The sequence below is a fragment of the Dipodomys merriami genome, unplaced genomic scaffold (genome assembly GCF_024711535.1).
Source record: "Dipodomys merriami isolate MVZ:Mamm:240054 unplaced genomic scaffold, mDipMer1.0.p SCAF_6, whole genome shotgun sequence".
Lineage (NCBI taxonomy): Eukaryota > Metazoa > Chordata > Mammalia > Rodentia > Heteromyidae > Dipodomys > Dipodomys merriami.
Window position 1 is genome coordinate 68,942,341 of NW_027206179.1, and position 16,184 is coordinate 68,958,524.

General features: G+C 40.0%; 1 protein-coding gene across 2 annotated transcripts in view; it reads left to right on the forward strand.

Annotated features, from left to right (window-relative positions):
* Window positions 1-16,184, forward strand: part of Mipep (mitochondrial intermediate peptidase) — a 111,928-nt gene that overhangs the window by 38,944 nt on the left and 56,800 nt on the right. For both annotated transcript variants that reach the window (XM_070003107.1, XM_070003108.1), the window contains one exon: window positions 238-347. In XM_070003107.1, coding sequence (XP_069859208.1) covers window positions 238-347 — 110 coding nt within the window. The remainder of the gene's footprint in view (window positions 1-237; window positions 348-16,184) is intronic.

A 16,184-nucleotide genomic window follows, 5' to 3' on the forward strand; every position in this document is an offset into this window, starting at 1 on the left:
TGTTTTAGCAGCTGAGCAAATAATTCTGTTTTTACTTTCAGTATATTGGAAAACGTATAGGATTATAATAAACTTTTCTGCAAATATGTACAATAATTTTATAGATGTAAAATCTTGATTGAGAAGCTTGTTATAGCTCACCAGAAATCCAAATGGGAGTTTTAAGTAAGAAAAGTTTTAAATAAGATAATTGTGTTTATTTAACATACACTGCTTTCTCTTTTCTCCCCATTTTAGGGACCAGATGCCCGACTGATTTTGCCGAGGTCCCATCCATTCTGATGGAGTACTTTTCAAATGATTACCGAGTAGTCAACCAGTTTGCCAGACATTATCAGACTGGACAGGTAGGAGCCTTGAACATGGGTTGAGCATCTCTAATCCAAAAATCCAAACCCCATGTGCTTCAGAAAGCTGGCATGATGTCACAAATGGAAGATTCCATACCTGACCTCGTGATGCTTGGGGTCATTGTCAAAACACAAATACACTAGAAATACCATATAAAAAATTACCTCCAGTATTTTAGGTGTGTAAAATATGGTGTTTGTGAAATGGAGCTGAATTCCCTGGTTAGACTTTGGTTCAGAGTCTTTATATATATGCAGATATCCCAAGATTTGCAAAAAAACATCCACAATCTGAATACTTCTGGGCCTAGGATTCTGGACAAGGGAAGTAGAGCTGTGGCTGGAAGTGGTAGAGCATTAGTCTTGAGCAAAAGAGCCCAAGGACAGCACCCTGACAAAACCTGACAAAGTATAATGGGCTGGGAATGTAGCTTAGAGCTTGCCTATTGTGCATGAGGCCCTCGATTCCTCAGTGCTACATAAACAAAAAAAATAAAATTGTTTAAAAAAGAAACATTATTTTTTTTAAAAAGCACTTGCCTACAGCCTACAAGTGCAAGACTCTGAGTTCAGTCCTCAGCTGTGCACAAAAAGATAAGTGCTACTCATTCATTGTTGTCTTGTCCTTTGAGTTGCAGTGATGGGCTTTTTTACTTGGGGTGCTTTTTTTCATTTTTATTGTTTTCTCCTCATGATTTCCTTCTTCTTCTCCCTGAGCTATGGAATCATAATTCAGCATGCAGTCATCACAGAAAGTTAGCTTCCTCTTATATGTTGAGTAGTATACCCATTGGTTGTCCTTACCTGCCAGGAAAGCATTGTATCCTGCAGTTTTTCAGATGATGAAACAAGTTCTACATTAAGGCAGACATCCATGCTCTTTATGAAATAGCTTTTCCTTCTGCACATTTCTTCTCTTGGTCTGGATTTTTATGTTGTGTTTTATTCTCCTAGTATTCTTAGCATTTTTTTTCTTTTTGTTTGTGCCAATTCTGGGGCATAAACTCAGAATCTGAGCACTATCTCTGAGATTTTTTGCTCAAGGTTAGTGAGCCATAAGTCCACTTCTAGCTTTTTTTTTTTTTTTTTTTGGTTGTGGGGCCTGAACTCTGGGCCTGGGCGCTGTCCCTCAGCTCTTCAGCTCAAGGCTAGCACTCTACCACAGCACCACTTCCGGCTTTTTCTGCTTATGTGGTGCTGAGGATTTGAACCCAGGGCTTCATGCATGCAAGGCAAGCATTCTACCACTGAGCTACCTTCCCAGCCCCACTTCTAGCTTTTTTTATGGTTAATTGGAATCTTATGGACTTTCCTGCCTGGGCTGGCTTTGAACCATGATCCTCAGATCTTAGCCTCCTGAGTAGTTACAGACATGAGCCACTGGTGCCTGGCTTTTTACATCTTTATTACGTCTATGATGCTAAGTATGAAAAATCTCTTAATTTCAAGGTTTAGATTTATTTGATATACTGTAACTTTAAAGATCTTTAAAGTTGATATTATGTTGTGTACATTCATGTGCACGTTGAAAAGGTATTCTTCTCCTTCTCTGAGAATCTCTTCTTTGGTATATTGTATCAGTGGGTGGTATTTGCCCTGCCCCTGGTGTTCTTCTCTGTTATAGATAATTCATATTGGATCTCTAGACCTTAGACTCTTGCCATCAAAAAAGAAACAAAAAAACAGCAACAAGAAAAGACCCCAATTGTCAAAAATTAAAAGAAATTAAATGAAGGAATAAACAGAATTGGGGGGGGGACACAAAAAAAGCTGTAACAAATAAAGCTGCAACCAGCTTTATTTGTGACTTTTTCTGATCAATATGATCTGGTTGAGGTGGTAGTAGGGGGGCATGCATACCTGCCAATACTGAAGGTTAAACTCAGTGTCTCATGTTTTTTTCACTCAAGACTGGCGCCTCTGTCACACATCTTCACTTCCAGGTTTTTGCTAGTCAATTGGAGATAAAAGTCTCTGAGATTTTGTCTTCCTGGGCAGATTTGAGCCACAATCTTTGGATTTTAGTCTCACGAGTTGTTAGAACAGGCCTGAGCCACTGACACCTGACATGGTCATGTCCTTTTTGTAGGCTTCATATTCTCTATTGTCATCTGTAGAATAATGGATGAGTTTCTGGGTACATAACTCGAATGAGTCATCTTTATAATCTTGTTTCAGTGAAGATGAAAAATCTTATTTCAGCCCAATTGAAATACCTATGATGTAACGAATTGCACATCCATCAACTTGAGAACTGTTCTGGGGATTATGTAGACATGGTCAATAGTGAAGAGCTACATTTGGTGGGAACACCATATAAAAACCCAGCCATGGCTGCATGTTGTAGGGCTAGCAGATGATTAGGAATTTTGTATTTGTTCCCCACAAAGGCCTGCTGGAGTAGAGCCTGTGCACCATGCATGCACAGCAACTGGGAAAGCCCAGTTCAGCTGTCAGGGGCACTCGGAGAGTGGAGGTGTTGGAGGAGAGCAGTCTTGGAAAGGTATGGACACTTCACCAGTCAGCTCCCAGCAGCCATTTCATTAAAGATCCTCCACTTAAAATATGATGAGATACTAAGGACATAAGGTCTTCAGTCCAAAAGTGTCTGTGGAATTTTTGTTACGTATCAATCCCCACATCTGACAGCCACAACTAAGTCAAACATCATCCCAGGATTCATGCCTTTAGTTCTTGGGGGAACTGAAGTAGAACCACAGACAGAGCAAATGGTCAGAAGGAAACCCCCTGAGAGGCCTGGAGAGGTGTTCCAAATGGCTTATGGGGCCTGGCTGCGCAGTGGGTATGGCTGGGGATGCAGGGTTGGGGCTGGCAGTGAAGGGTGTGGATCCTCATGCAACTCCTCTTCAGTGTATCTTGTGCTGGGGGGGGGGGTGTCACTCTAGGTGTTTAAATGAGGTACTGACAATCATCACAGTTTTTGGGAAATGACTCTGATGTCCAAGCAGAACATGGATGGGAGGGGGATGGGCCTGGAATCTGAGGGACGCTCTCAAGGCAGTAAGTTGCCCAGGCTTCCTGAAGAACAGGAGCAGGGTGCTACATTCATGGACTACAACCACCACTTGGTTTTGAGAACTACCCAGGTCCCATCCCTGTCTCAGAGCTCCATGCTGTCTCCAGGAGCTGCTCCATCTCCAGCCTTCTTTCCACGCTCCCGAGCTCATAGGCAACATGGCATGGTCACTGAACTGACTTTTTCAGGATCTAAGGCTTTGTTATCTCCAGTCCTTGTGTGTCTTCGTCCTGGCCCTGGCTCTGCCCTATCCCCCAGTTTCCTTGGCTTCCAGGCTGGTTTTTAGATGGGCTCCCACAAGTCTCACAGGACATCAGTCCAGCAACAAGGATGACACAGCCCTTTCTGTGAAGGTGGCTAGAGAGATAGAATACAACAGCTCTGTCATACTTACCTGGAAGGATTGGAGGCCACTTAAGTATCAGAGCAGGTGAATCAAAAATGCCACAGCAGAATGCTGATCTCACTTGAGTGTATCAGTGATGATCATTATTGCCCCATGCTTTTATTAGTAAACTGTCAAAATGGAATAGGTACTGCGGATAGGGGAAATACATGGCAAAGCCATGCTGGTGGAAGGCTGCAGAGATTAGAAATGGCTTGGTGATGAAATTGAACTGGGATCTAAAAAGATCCCAGGGCTGAGTTCAGAAATCCCACATTAGTTTTGGCCACTAACCTCCATTTGCCAAATAGACCTGGTGAAGGGCAGAGAAGGAGATTTATTACATGGCAGCTATGGGAAGATAGCACTTTATTACATCTTCATCTGTCTTCAAGGGTATAGGCATTGGCTTCAGGTTATAGGGAGAATTGGGGGCAGCAGGAGAGAAGGGTATACATGGTTAAAACAGTCCCAGGTCACAACTGGTCTGGTGGACCATTAGCTCAGGCATTGACTCCAGAAGCCTGATAGGTTGTGTATAGCTTTTGGCTGTTCTCTCCAAGACAATAAGAAATAGCTTTACCTGATTAGTGGCAGTTTGTCTTTTTTTGTTTGTTTGTTTTTCATGTGATCTTTTCTTTTCTTTTCTTTTCTATTTTATTGTGAAAATACCATACAGAGGGGTTACAATTACATGGGTAAGGTAACTTCAGTTTGACTTTTGTCACAAGATGCTTACCAATGTATCCTGTTCTTCCTGGAGGCCAAGGTGGTTGTAAGGTGACAGCAGCGGGAATTGGTTAGATCAAAGGGCACAGATAAAATGTGTGTGTGTGTGTGTGTGTGTGTGTGTGTGTGTGAGAGAGAGAGAGAGAGAGAGAGAGAGAGGAGAGAGAGAATGCCCATCTTTTAATTCACAGGCTCAGCAAAAGCAGCATTTAAGTTGCCTCTTACAATGAGAGAAGTTCAGGTCTCTAGAGAATCCTCAATAGCAAAAGAGTCATCTGGGAGTGAATGAACACAATGCAGAGGAGCACACACCTAATGACTGCAATTACACACAATGACTGCAAATGGACCTCAAGTCTTTCAATTAATTGTTTTAAGTTAAATCTTGAACCAACCTCATCGTGTTGCTAATATCAACTTAAAACATTGGCATCTCTTTTCAGAACAAGTGGAGAAATGGAGAAGGGAAGGCTAGAGTTTGTACTTCGGAGGATGAATTAATGTCCAAACATAGTAGATAGTGTCTCAATAGCCATGTGCTTATTTAATTCCTGAACTAGACAGTTGCAAGCAACAGTAATAAGCCCCAAGATAGATGAGGTAGGAAGAAAGCATTAAACTTCTTTGAGTTAATTCCACCTTCACAGTCAGAAGTCATGTCCAGTTTCCTGAAGAGACTTGCAGACACAGTCTCTAAGGAATTTAAAATAATTTTGTGCTTTCATGGGGAACTGAAAGTATGCCCGAAGGCAAGAGAAACATAAATGCTCTAAGCTTCATGGAGGGCTTGCCTCTTCTTGTCACTAATTAAGACACCAAGTGGTTGGGGGTTCCCCCCCACCACCTCAATAAAGGGTACTCCTAGCCCTAAGGATAAGGAGTTAATTACCTAAAATCCTAGTCTTTGAAAAAAAAAAAAAAAAAACTAAGTCCATAGAGAGGGAAAAAAACAGGGCTGTATTTATGCTTTATTTTCTGTGTGTTTACATTTCAGGAAAGGATTTTTTTTTTCTTAATATCACCAAGTATAACTGAGAATGCTCTTGGAGAATGTGTGGTACTCTCTAGTGGTAGATTACCTCCTACAAGGATATGGTCTGAACTAGAGTGAGCCAGCTGAGATAGTGAATTCCTTGTGCTGGGAGAAAGGAATATGTTTATCAGATTAGATTCACTCTATCACCCCACTGATAACGGGTGCCAGATAACAGATGCCAGAGCACTGTTTGAGATTTAAAGCTGCCTCAACAAGTTACATCAAAGCTGAAGTCAAATTCATTACAACATCAAAACTGAAGTTGGATAGCTTGGTCTTAAAATTGATAGGCAGGTACAGAAGACATCTGTGCTTTTAGATATACTAGGTAACATTACCTGGATAGGTAGTCTGATGGCATTTCCTCCACAAAGCACATCCAGTCTGGGACTGCATTGGTGGATCTGTGATGCCCTGGGGGTGGATATCATTGTCCAAGTCTTGAGGCTATGCCACATTGTCCTCATAACTGTAGTTTTGTAATCAGCCTCAATATATATACAGGACAGATCTGATTCCTAGTTGGTACTTTAAAAAAAAGTCTAGTAAGACTGGTTGTTTCCATCAGCATTTTAGAATCAAGTAGTGTTTTCTTTTAAGTCTTTGGTTGGGAGTTGTATCAACGTGGAGAGAGAGAACCAATATTTCTGAACATTGAGTCTTCAAATATATGACCGTGGCATCTCTCCATTAGTTAGATCCTTTAAAAAAGACTAAGTCATGTTTTAATGTTTTCTTTCCAAGAGTCTTGTACAAACTTTGTTGGGTCTAGTACTAAAAGCCCTATGTTATGATACTGCTATAAATGGTATAAAAAGTTGTGTTGGTTGCTGGTGTTTAAAAATGGAGTTTGTTCTTTTTTATCTCATTTTCAGCTGCTTGCTAAACTTTCTTATTAATTCTAATAACTTGCCTGTTGAATTTTAAAGTAATTAACCTTTGTTGGGAGTAATGCCACTTTTTTTTTTTTTTACTGATACTAGGACTTCAACTCAGGGCCTAGTCACCATCCCTTAGGTTTTTCATTCAAGGCTGTGTGGTGCTCTATCACTTAAGCCACAGCTCTAACTTCCTGCTTTTAGGTGGTTAATTGGCCATAGGAGTTTTATGCTTTCCTGCAGTCCTCAGATATCAGCTTGCAGGTGTGAGTGTCTAGCTAGCACTTTTCCAACCCATTTATCTTTGGTTTCTTATACTTCTTTCTAGCATCTCTCTTGTTGTGGAAGCCATTGAGTAGAAGTCATACATGATTACTTGTTTGATCCTGTGCTTTTTTTTTCCCCTTTGTTTTGAAACAGGATCTCACTATGTAACACAGGCTGGCCTTGAACTATAGGGATCCTCCTGCCTCAGCCTCCGGAGTATTGAGATTATTGGGATTAAGCCGTGTGCCATCAGGCCTGGCTATCTTGATTTTTTTTTTTTTTGTAGTCAGTCATGGGGCTAGAACTCTGGGCCTGGGCACTGTCCCTCAGCTCTTCAGCTCAAGGCGAGCACTCTACCACTTGAGCCATAATGCCACTTCCAGTTTCCTGGTAGTTAATTGAAGATAAGAGTCTCACAGGGGCTTTTCTGCCCCAACTGGCTTTGAACTGCGATCCTCAGATCTTAGCCTCCTTAGTAGCTAGGATTACAGGAGTGAGGCACCGGCACCCAGCTTCCATCTTTATTTTTTAAAGGAAAAATATTTGTTATAGGCTTGGTGGAAATACTAGGAAAAGAAAACTCCTTCCTATTTTCAGTTTGTAAAGTTTTTAATATCATTTTTTAATCAGATTTCTTTCTTCCATCTTTTGAGGCACTAGATTTCTTTTTTCTTTAATTTATTAATACAGTGGATGTTAAGTATTAAATATTAACATGTTTGAATTCCAGGATAAAACACCTTGGCCCTGAATTTTTATTATACAGTTGACTTCTATTGGCTAATATTTTATATATAAGCCTTTTGTGTTTGTGAGAGTTAAGTAATGATTTTTTTGTCCTCTTTTTCTTTGTTGGTATTAAATATATACCATTTCAAAAAAAGTTGGTATGTGTTCTCTTCTGCAATTAAAAAAAATTATAACCAAGTCTGTCAAGATTCTATAAAACCTTTCACAGTTAGTGTGTGTGTGTGTGTGTGTGTGTGTGTATGCCAGTGTGCCAGTACTTCACTTTCTAGAAGCTCTTCTATTGTGGAAACTGTTGAGTAGAGGGGTTTAAACTCAGGGCCTTGTCGCCGTGCCTTAGCTCTTTCACTCAGTGATGGCACTCTATCACCTGAGCCACAGCTCCACTTCCAGATATTTGCTGGTTAATTGGAGATGAGTTCCTCTGCTTGGGTTGCGTAGGTAGGGTTACAGGTGTGAGCCATTGGCACCTGGTTGTGGGAAGATTTTTAAAAAATGACTAGTTCTTTAATAGTCATCCAAGTCTTGGGCCTTCTTTTCATATAAGTATTGCTAAATGGTTATTTTCTAGAGATTATTCATTTAATCCAAGTTCTTAAAAGTTTATTGCCATAAAATTATTTATAGCAGTCTTTTATCTTTCAAATTCTGCTTAAATGTGTAATTATGACCTAAAATTGTCCTGTGATCTCAGTCCTCGTAATTGCCTTTTAAAACCTTTTCCCTTTATCTAGTATCAAGGAAGTTTGTCTTTTTTCCTGTTTGTGTAAAGAAGTAATGCTAACTGGTACCCTCTCTACTTTGTTTTAGTTTATCAGTGGTTATGCTTTTTAAAAATATGATTTTTTCTTCATACTTTTTATTATTATAAAGGTAATGTACAGCAGGGTTACAGTTATATAAGTCAAATAAAGAGTACATTTCCTCTTCCCTCTTGCTCTCTCTCAGTTTTTTCCTACAAGTTGTAGAAAATGTACCTACATCCCCACCTACAAGTTGTATAGTTGATTTTCAACATAGTGTCTAGTGAGTACAACTGCTGCATTTATTCACCCTTTTTCCATTTTTGTACCTCTCCTTATCCTTCCAAAGACAGATCAATGAACAAACAAGCCAAAAGAAAAAGAAAACAAAAGCAGCAACTAAGAAAAATCCTGTTTCCATTTCCTAGAGTTTTTTTTCAATAAATATTATTTTATATGATCAGATGCTCATAGGTATTGCACTTTTATGTTCCTCTCCTAAGAATATCCTCCTTTGGTCTCACTGTGTGTGAATGCCTAGAGACTTGTGTGATTTATCACATTCCAGTGGGGTTTTTTTGTTTTTGTTTTCCATTCAGTGTATTTACTTATAGATTTATAGGCATGTTCTAGCTACCACAAATGAGGAAAAACATGCAACCTATGTTTTTCTGGGTTTGGCTTACTTCACTTAATATAATTTTTTCCAAGTCTTCCTATTTCCTTATGAATGTTACGGTATCATTCTTTTGGATAAGTAGAATTGCATTGTGTATATATACCTCATATTCTTGATCTATTCATTCACTGAGGGGTGACTGAGCTGATTCCATCTCTTGGCTATAGTAAGTAATGTTGCAATGAATATGGTTGTGCTGGTAGCTTTAGTTTGGCCTTTTTGTGTTCTATTGGATAAATGCCCAGGAGTAGAATTGCTTGGTTATACAGAATCTCTATGTGTAGTCTTTTGAGGAACCTTCATACTGCTTTTCTATTAGCTTTTCTTTCTTCCTTGACCCACCTTTCTCAAGGTAACACATAGCTAATTCTTAAATCTTCTTTAACATACAAATTTAAAATGTAGTTCTGTCAACTTTAAATTTCATGATGTAACTTTTGAGCTGCATTATGTAGCAGTTTTCAAACAGTATGGAGTTTTAGAACAAAATACAATGTATTTTTTGACCAAAGGCTTATTTAGAAATGTACTTTAAAACTTTTAAACCTTCATAGGGCTTTGTTATTGATATCTACTCATCTTGCCTGTCTGGTTTTGATCTTTGCAGTTTGTTGATGTTTGTTATAGCCTGCTGTGTCAATAGTGTTTTCACAATATTTTCCATCCGTGCTTGAGTAGATTGTGTATTTGGTAAATGTTGGGTCTGGGATTTCATCCAAGTCAGTTAAGTTAACCTTTCAATTCTACTTTTCACATTTATGCTGCTTCAATCACAAATTTTCCAAGTAGTTATCAATAAATCAAGGTATTTTATCATAGTGGCTTGGCTCTAAAATCTGTTGTCAGACTTTTGTTATAATGTTATTTAAATTAGATTATGAGATTATGAGACAGGAAAGAACTGGAAGGCTTGTGAGGTTACATGGTTATGAATTAAGCTCATGGCTAAATATTGAGAGAATTCAAATGATTCCAAATGTATTAGTGTGTGTGTGTGTGTGTGTGTGTGTGTGTGTGTGTGTGTGTGTGTGTGTGTGTGTGTGTGTGTGTGTGTGTGTGTGTGTGTGTGTGTGTGTGTGTGTGTGTGTGTGTGTGTAACATGAAAATTTTAATCCTTTTTTAAAGATTACCCAGACCACTTTTGATTGAGTAAAGTATAGCCTTAGTAAACATCATACCAGATCTTGGCACATGTTAATTTTGCACAGAATCCACTTTGTGGAGCCTGAATACAATGTTCAGGGTCTCTGCTAACATTTGTTGGAATCATTCCTGGCAGCTTTTAGTACATGGGTCACTTTTCCCCATATTCTTTAATAAAGTCTTCAGTGTTCTTACAAAACTTTTTGTGGTTTTTAGAGTTTTCTGCTAGGTTGGATGGGGGAGGGGGGGGTTGTTCACCAGTGCCACTAAGGACTGGGTTACTTAGTTAATCTTAGTTGCTGGCTTTTCTGGTTCTCAACACTAATGATATCAGACAGACCTGCCCCCTTTATCAATATTGGTGTGAAACATCTTTATATCTTATTTATATATATATTTATTCGTGTATATATGTCTGTGTGTATGTGTGTGTGTTGGTACTGGGGCTTGAACTCAAGGTCTGGGTACTGTCCCTTAGTTTTTTTCAGTTCAGGGCTAGGGCTTTACAACTTGAGCCAGAGCTCAAGTTGTCTTTTTAGTAGTTAATTGGAGATAAGAGCCTTATAGACTTTTCTGTTTTGGTGAGCTTTGAACTGCAGTCCTCAGATTTCAGCCTCCTGAGTAGCTAGGATAACAGGTATGAGCCACCAGCACCCAGCAAGATCTTCAGTGATTTGAATGGATACTCTGCTGAAAAGTTTATTTTGATTCTGAAGGCCCCTTTATTGTATGGAGGAACAACAAGTCCTTGCCAAGTCAATAAATTCGCCTCATGTACCTGGATGTTATAGAAGTAACAGTTTTCATTCCACCTTTGTGTATCTTGCAAGCTCCTTTATCATCTGCCAGCTGGCTACCATCTAGGACCTAACATTTATTTATAGTTTTTGATACCCTCTCCTCCTTTTATTAATGCTGGGGCTTAAACTAAGGACCTAGGCATTGTTCTTTAGTTTTTTCACCCAAGGTTGGCACTATGCTACTTGAGCCACACCTCTGCTTCTGTGTTTTTTTTTTGTTTGTTGTTATTGTTGTTGCTGTTGTTTTGGTTAATGGGAAAAAGAGTATTGGGGATGGATTTTCTTGTCTGTGCTGGCTTTGAACCTTGATCCTCAGATCTCTGCCTCCTGAGTAGCTAATATTACAGGTGTGAGCTGCCAGCATCCAGTGATACTCACCCCTAAAATCTTCCAGTGATTGTGCTGCATTGTATAATGGGAGAGTTATTTTAGTGTGTTTTATATATATATATATATATATATATATATGTGCATATATATATGAAATATATATATATATATATGGTTAATTAACATTAGAGTTTTGTTTATCTCCAAACCAAAGTCATCAGCTTCCTCTCCTGGCTGAGTTAGGAAAGTATAGACTATGCCCCATCAACGGAGTGAGTATATTAGTGATGACTGGAGGAGTGACCATGTGCTCCATTGCCTAAGCCGTGATGGGGATCACACCAAGCCAGCAGTGCTGACTGGAGATAGTCAGAGCCACAAGACAGAGCCCCCAAAATATTTAGTATTTATTATTGACTGTGGCAACGTGCGGCGACGTGCGACTCCCGTGTAGATCCGTGTCACAAGCTGATTGAATTATTACCTTGTGGAATTTTTATGCTGTCTTGGCTCCAGAGGTGTTTTTATGCTCATTCCACAAATGAATAAAACAGGATCTGGGAGACTTCTCTTGCAAATGAGAATCGGCAGGAAATGTAAGACCCTGGACCTCCATCAGGTCTAGTCTTGCCTTCTCCACTGTGCTACCTCCTGTGCTAGATTTGTCTGCTTGTTAGACTGACATCTCATCTTGCTCTCCATTGCTGTTCAAGTCATGGTGATGGTTCTGTTTTCTGTAAGTCAGGGCAATCTCAGACTTTAACATGTATGAAACCGCCCTGGGCTCTGCTTAAAACAGATAGAGTTAGTGGCTGTGGAACAGGGCCAACATCTTGTCTTTCCAAGAAGCTAGATGCCAGTCTCTACTTGCTCTGGGCTCCATGGACTTGGTTCAGTATTGTTCATATATAATTCGTGTGTAGGCATGAAATTGAACTAGAAACCAGACTTTACTTTTTTCACATGAGAAGAGGGTTAATTTTTTAGTCTTCCTTTTTGGGGGGGAGGTGCATATTTGTGTTGTGACATTGGAATAGAAAGCATGTAGGAGTATTGGGAGTCAGTGCATAGCAAAGCTGTGCACCCAGGGTGAATAGGGAGGCTGCCTTTAAGGCAGGTAAGCAGTCAGTGTCTCCTAAATTCCTCCATTGCTTTATTTCTTCCTCACGCCTGGGAGGATGATCCCTGGCAGTCATGATTATATCTCCCAGCCCAGAGCAGCAGCCTTGATCTTGGAGGGCTGCTGGGTGGAGCTCCAACTCTTCAATCTTTTTTTCTCCTAAGGCAAAGCCTGCTTTCAGTCAATACACAGCCAGTTTTAAACCAGTTTCAGAACATTGTAGAGTTCCACATTGCCCCAGTCTGCTAGCAGCATGTTTGTAAAAGAAACCTGAAGAATAGCTTCCAGTGCCTGAAGTCTAAAGTTCATTTAATAAATACTACTTTGAGCTGGCTCATGCCTTTAATCCCAGCTATTTGAAAGGTTGAAATCTGAGGATCGTGGTTTGAAGCCAGCCCAGGCAGGAAAGTTATCTCTTAATTTATCAATTTAACTTATTTTTTAACTTATTTAGCTTATCTCTTCTTAATTTACCAACAGAGCCAGAAGTGAAGGTGTGGCTCAAATGGTACAGTGCCTGCCGGCCTTGAGCTAAGGGACAATGCCAAGGACCTGAGTTCCATTCCCAGTACTGGCTCATATACACAAAAAATTTGCTTTGAGATAAACTCATGCTCTCAAATCATGTTCAGAGTAGTTTGTAAATGTAGTCTCTGATACTTAACTGCAGTGGTATTTGTACAGATTGTAGATTGGAAAGGCTTTGTTGAAGGGCTGCTCTTTCTGCTGTAAATCGAGAACATTTGCAATGTAGGTTAGCATTGGCAGTACTTGTTGCTTTTCAGGGGAAGAGTGGTTGGTGCTGGCTGAGTAGCACCGTGGGGGTTTCTGGAGCAGGGCAGAGGAGCCCAGTGAGGACACACTACACCCCTAGCTCACAGCCCCAGGCTCCTTCCTGCCCAAGCTCTTACCAGCCGGCCTCACCAGTAGGCTCCCTATGTCACCAGTAACTCTGGGAGTCTTTTGGCCCCAGCCACAGGTCTGATTTTTTTCTTCCAAATTCTGGGAGAGCTGACGATTGTTTGGAGCTCAGGATGCAAACGTCAAGATAGAGCACTCAGAACTTGGGGGCCTTAAAACAAATATTTTAATCCCCCCAAGTTCCCAAAAGGACAGACGAGCCAACAAAGAGAAATGGACAGCTTTTTCTGTCACAAATGACTCCTGTGTTCATTTTAATATCTAGGGTAGTCCCTGCCCCTCTGGCTGTCCACAATCGCAGATCAAATATTTTCCCCTGAATTCTGGGGAAGTGGACTAGTGTTTTGGAGCTAAGGATGCAAATGAAAAGAAAGCACTCATAACTTTTGGGCCTGAAAACAAATATTTTAACCCCCCGCCCCCAATTTCTGAATGCTCAGATAAGACTCATGGACTTATCCTGTCCAGACTGGCCTTGAACCATGATATTCAGATCTCAGCCTCCAAAGTAGCTTGGATTATAGGCATGAGCCACCAACACCTGGCTATGTTTTTATTTTGGGTTTTGGTTTTTGTTTAGCAACTCTTCCAACAAGCTAGGCACTAGGCCTGATTTTACTGCTGTACCTTCTACCTCATGGCAGGACACTAGCAGGAAATACGAGCAGCTTGCACCAGCAAGGGCCAGGCAGTGGGCTTACCTGGGTACTGTAGATACACAACTAAAAAGTATAGAAGACATTTGTCATACATAATTACCTACAAGCTCCAGGTTCTTAATGACAGTTGAGGACCTCCAAAAAGAGATAGACACCCACCAAATGCTTTGACAATTTTCATTGTCTATTTCCTTTCTTTTTAAGTAGGAAGTGGAAATTTTTACCATTTCAGACAGATATTTGTAGTTCTTGGCCTAAAACATGGAGATTTGCTGTTTGGATTTTCTACGTGTTAGAAATTAAAATCATTGTAATGCTGTTGATTTTGAATTTATAAAGTGGGTTCTGACAAGTACCCTTTAACTAATGCAGTGAGATAAATGTTTTAAGATGTACCTTACAACCCTCATATTTATCTAGATCATTTTACTATCAAATTTGTGTCAAATTTGTGCAAAGCCTTCAGGTCTTTAGTCCTTTCTGGACTATGGAATTCTGGATAGGAGATCTAGATCTAGATCTACATTCAGAGCAGTGGGACTGAGCTTCCCTGAATTCAGTTTGAGACTTTTTTGTCGGTTGTGGGGCCTGACCTCTGGGCCTGGTGCTGTCCCTCAGCTCTTCAGCTCAAGGCTAGCACTCTACCACTTGAGCCACAGTGCCACTTCCAGCTTTTTCTGCTTATGTGGTGCTGAGGAATCGAACCCAGGGCTTCATGCATGCAAGGCAAGCACTCTGCCACTGAGCCACCTTACCAGTCCTCAGTTTGAGACTTTTTAAGCTGTAGAGGAAATACATGTTTAAACCTTTTCCTTTTCTTCTCTGAAACTGAAGGAACTGAAAAAAAAATAAAAATCTGTTTCATTCAATAGTATATTTTAAAGTAACAAGGTCTTTGTTATTTTAAGAAATATTATTAAGGACACTTGTTAAGAGACTGGCTTAAAAACTTCTTTCCTTTCTGCTATGGTGAGTCTTACAGTGATGGAGTTTTGTGTTTAGACAGGTGTGGGTTCTCCAGTAGGTCTAAGAAGGTCCATGGAATAAGTAGGATTTCTGTATGAACTGGATAACAGAATCTACTGCCCTAAGGTCAGGAGTGGGGTGCTCAAAGCCCTGACGTGTCTTCTGTAGCACATTCTCCACATGCCAGTAGTACAGCAGTGAATGGATTCTAAGAAAAACTAAGAAGCTACCTGTCACTACACCCAGAGATCAGTAGGGGAAGAATTTTCTAGCTTGGAAATTAGGGAGCTTGAAGTAGATACTGGTCAACATGCATTTGCTTATATTGTGAGAACGTGATTGCCTTAACCACACCAGACTTTGGTCACTTTTCAATGTAATGGAAGTTATTATAAGGTTACGTATGGCTCCAAGTGTTCATTCTTTTTGACTGTATTAGATGTAAGAGCCCTAGGTTTAGGAGACAAAAATAGACAATGCCTGTTCTATTCTATAGTTCTATTTTCAGAACTTACTGGATTGTTTTTAGTATTGGTTTTCATGACATTGGTAAAGTGCTATTTACAGAAGCAAATAAATAGCGGCCAGAAGACATTTCTCCAATTTGAAGTTTAACATATCTTCCTGTCTATGTATCTGTCTGTGTGTATTTGTTTACTCCACATCTTTATCTGTTATTATCTCAGCTGATTCCACTGTTTGGTGATTGTAAACTGTGCAGTTGACATAGGTATGCAGTAGTCTTTCTGGTATGTTGATTTAATTTCCTTCAGCTACATACCTAGTAGTAGTATGGCAGATCATAGAGGAAGTCTGTGTTTTTGGAGGAAGCTCCACATGATTTCCATAATGGTTGCACTAATTTACATTCCTACCAACAGTGTTTGAAGGTTAAAAGGGAAATATTTAAATTTTTTGAATAAACAGTAAACATTAATTAAAATCAATGGTAAGAATTACATATAGAAAAAAGAAAAAACAGCAGAGAGCTTCAAAGGGGAGGGAAAGGACTTCTCTTCAGTGCTTGAGCTGATGCTCAGTGGAGCTTAGGAGTTTCTACATGTCTGCCTCCACATCCAAAGTTAGGTTCTTGGTCTTAAATTGCAATCAAACTGGAATTTATCTGCTGGAGCTAAGTTGCTCTCTGCAGGTAAAGGTGGGTTGATATCAGACAAAGTCTGTGAGCCTACTAGATCTCTAGAGCAGCAAGGACAGTCAGAAATTAGAGGTCCATTTGTCCTAAGTGACCCGGACAGCTTTGAGATTGAGGTCAGCTGTAATGTGGACTGTCTCTTTAGACAACAGCTACTGGTAGAAGAAGATTTTCTTCACAAGCGGTGGTCAGAGACATCTGCTGCTGCCAAAGTGCTTTCCCTTAGGATGGCTTTTCCTCT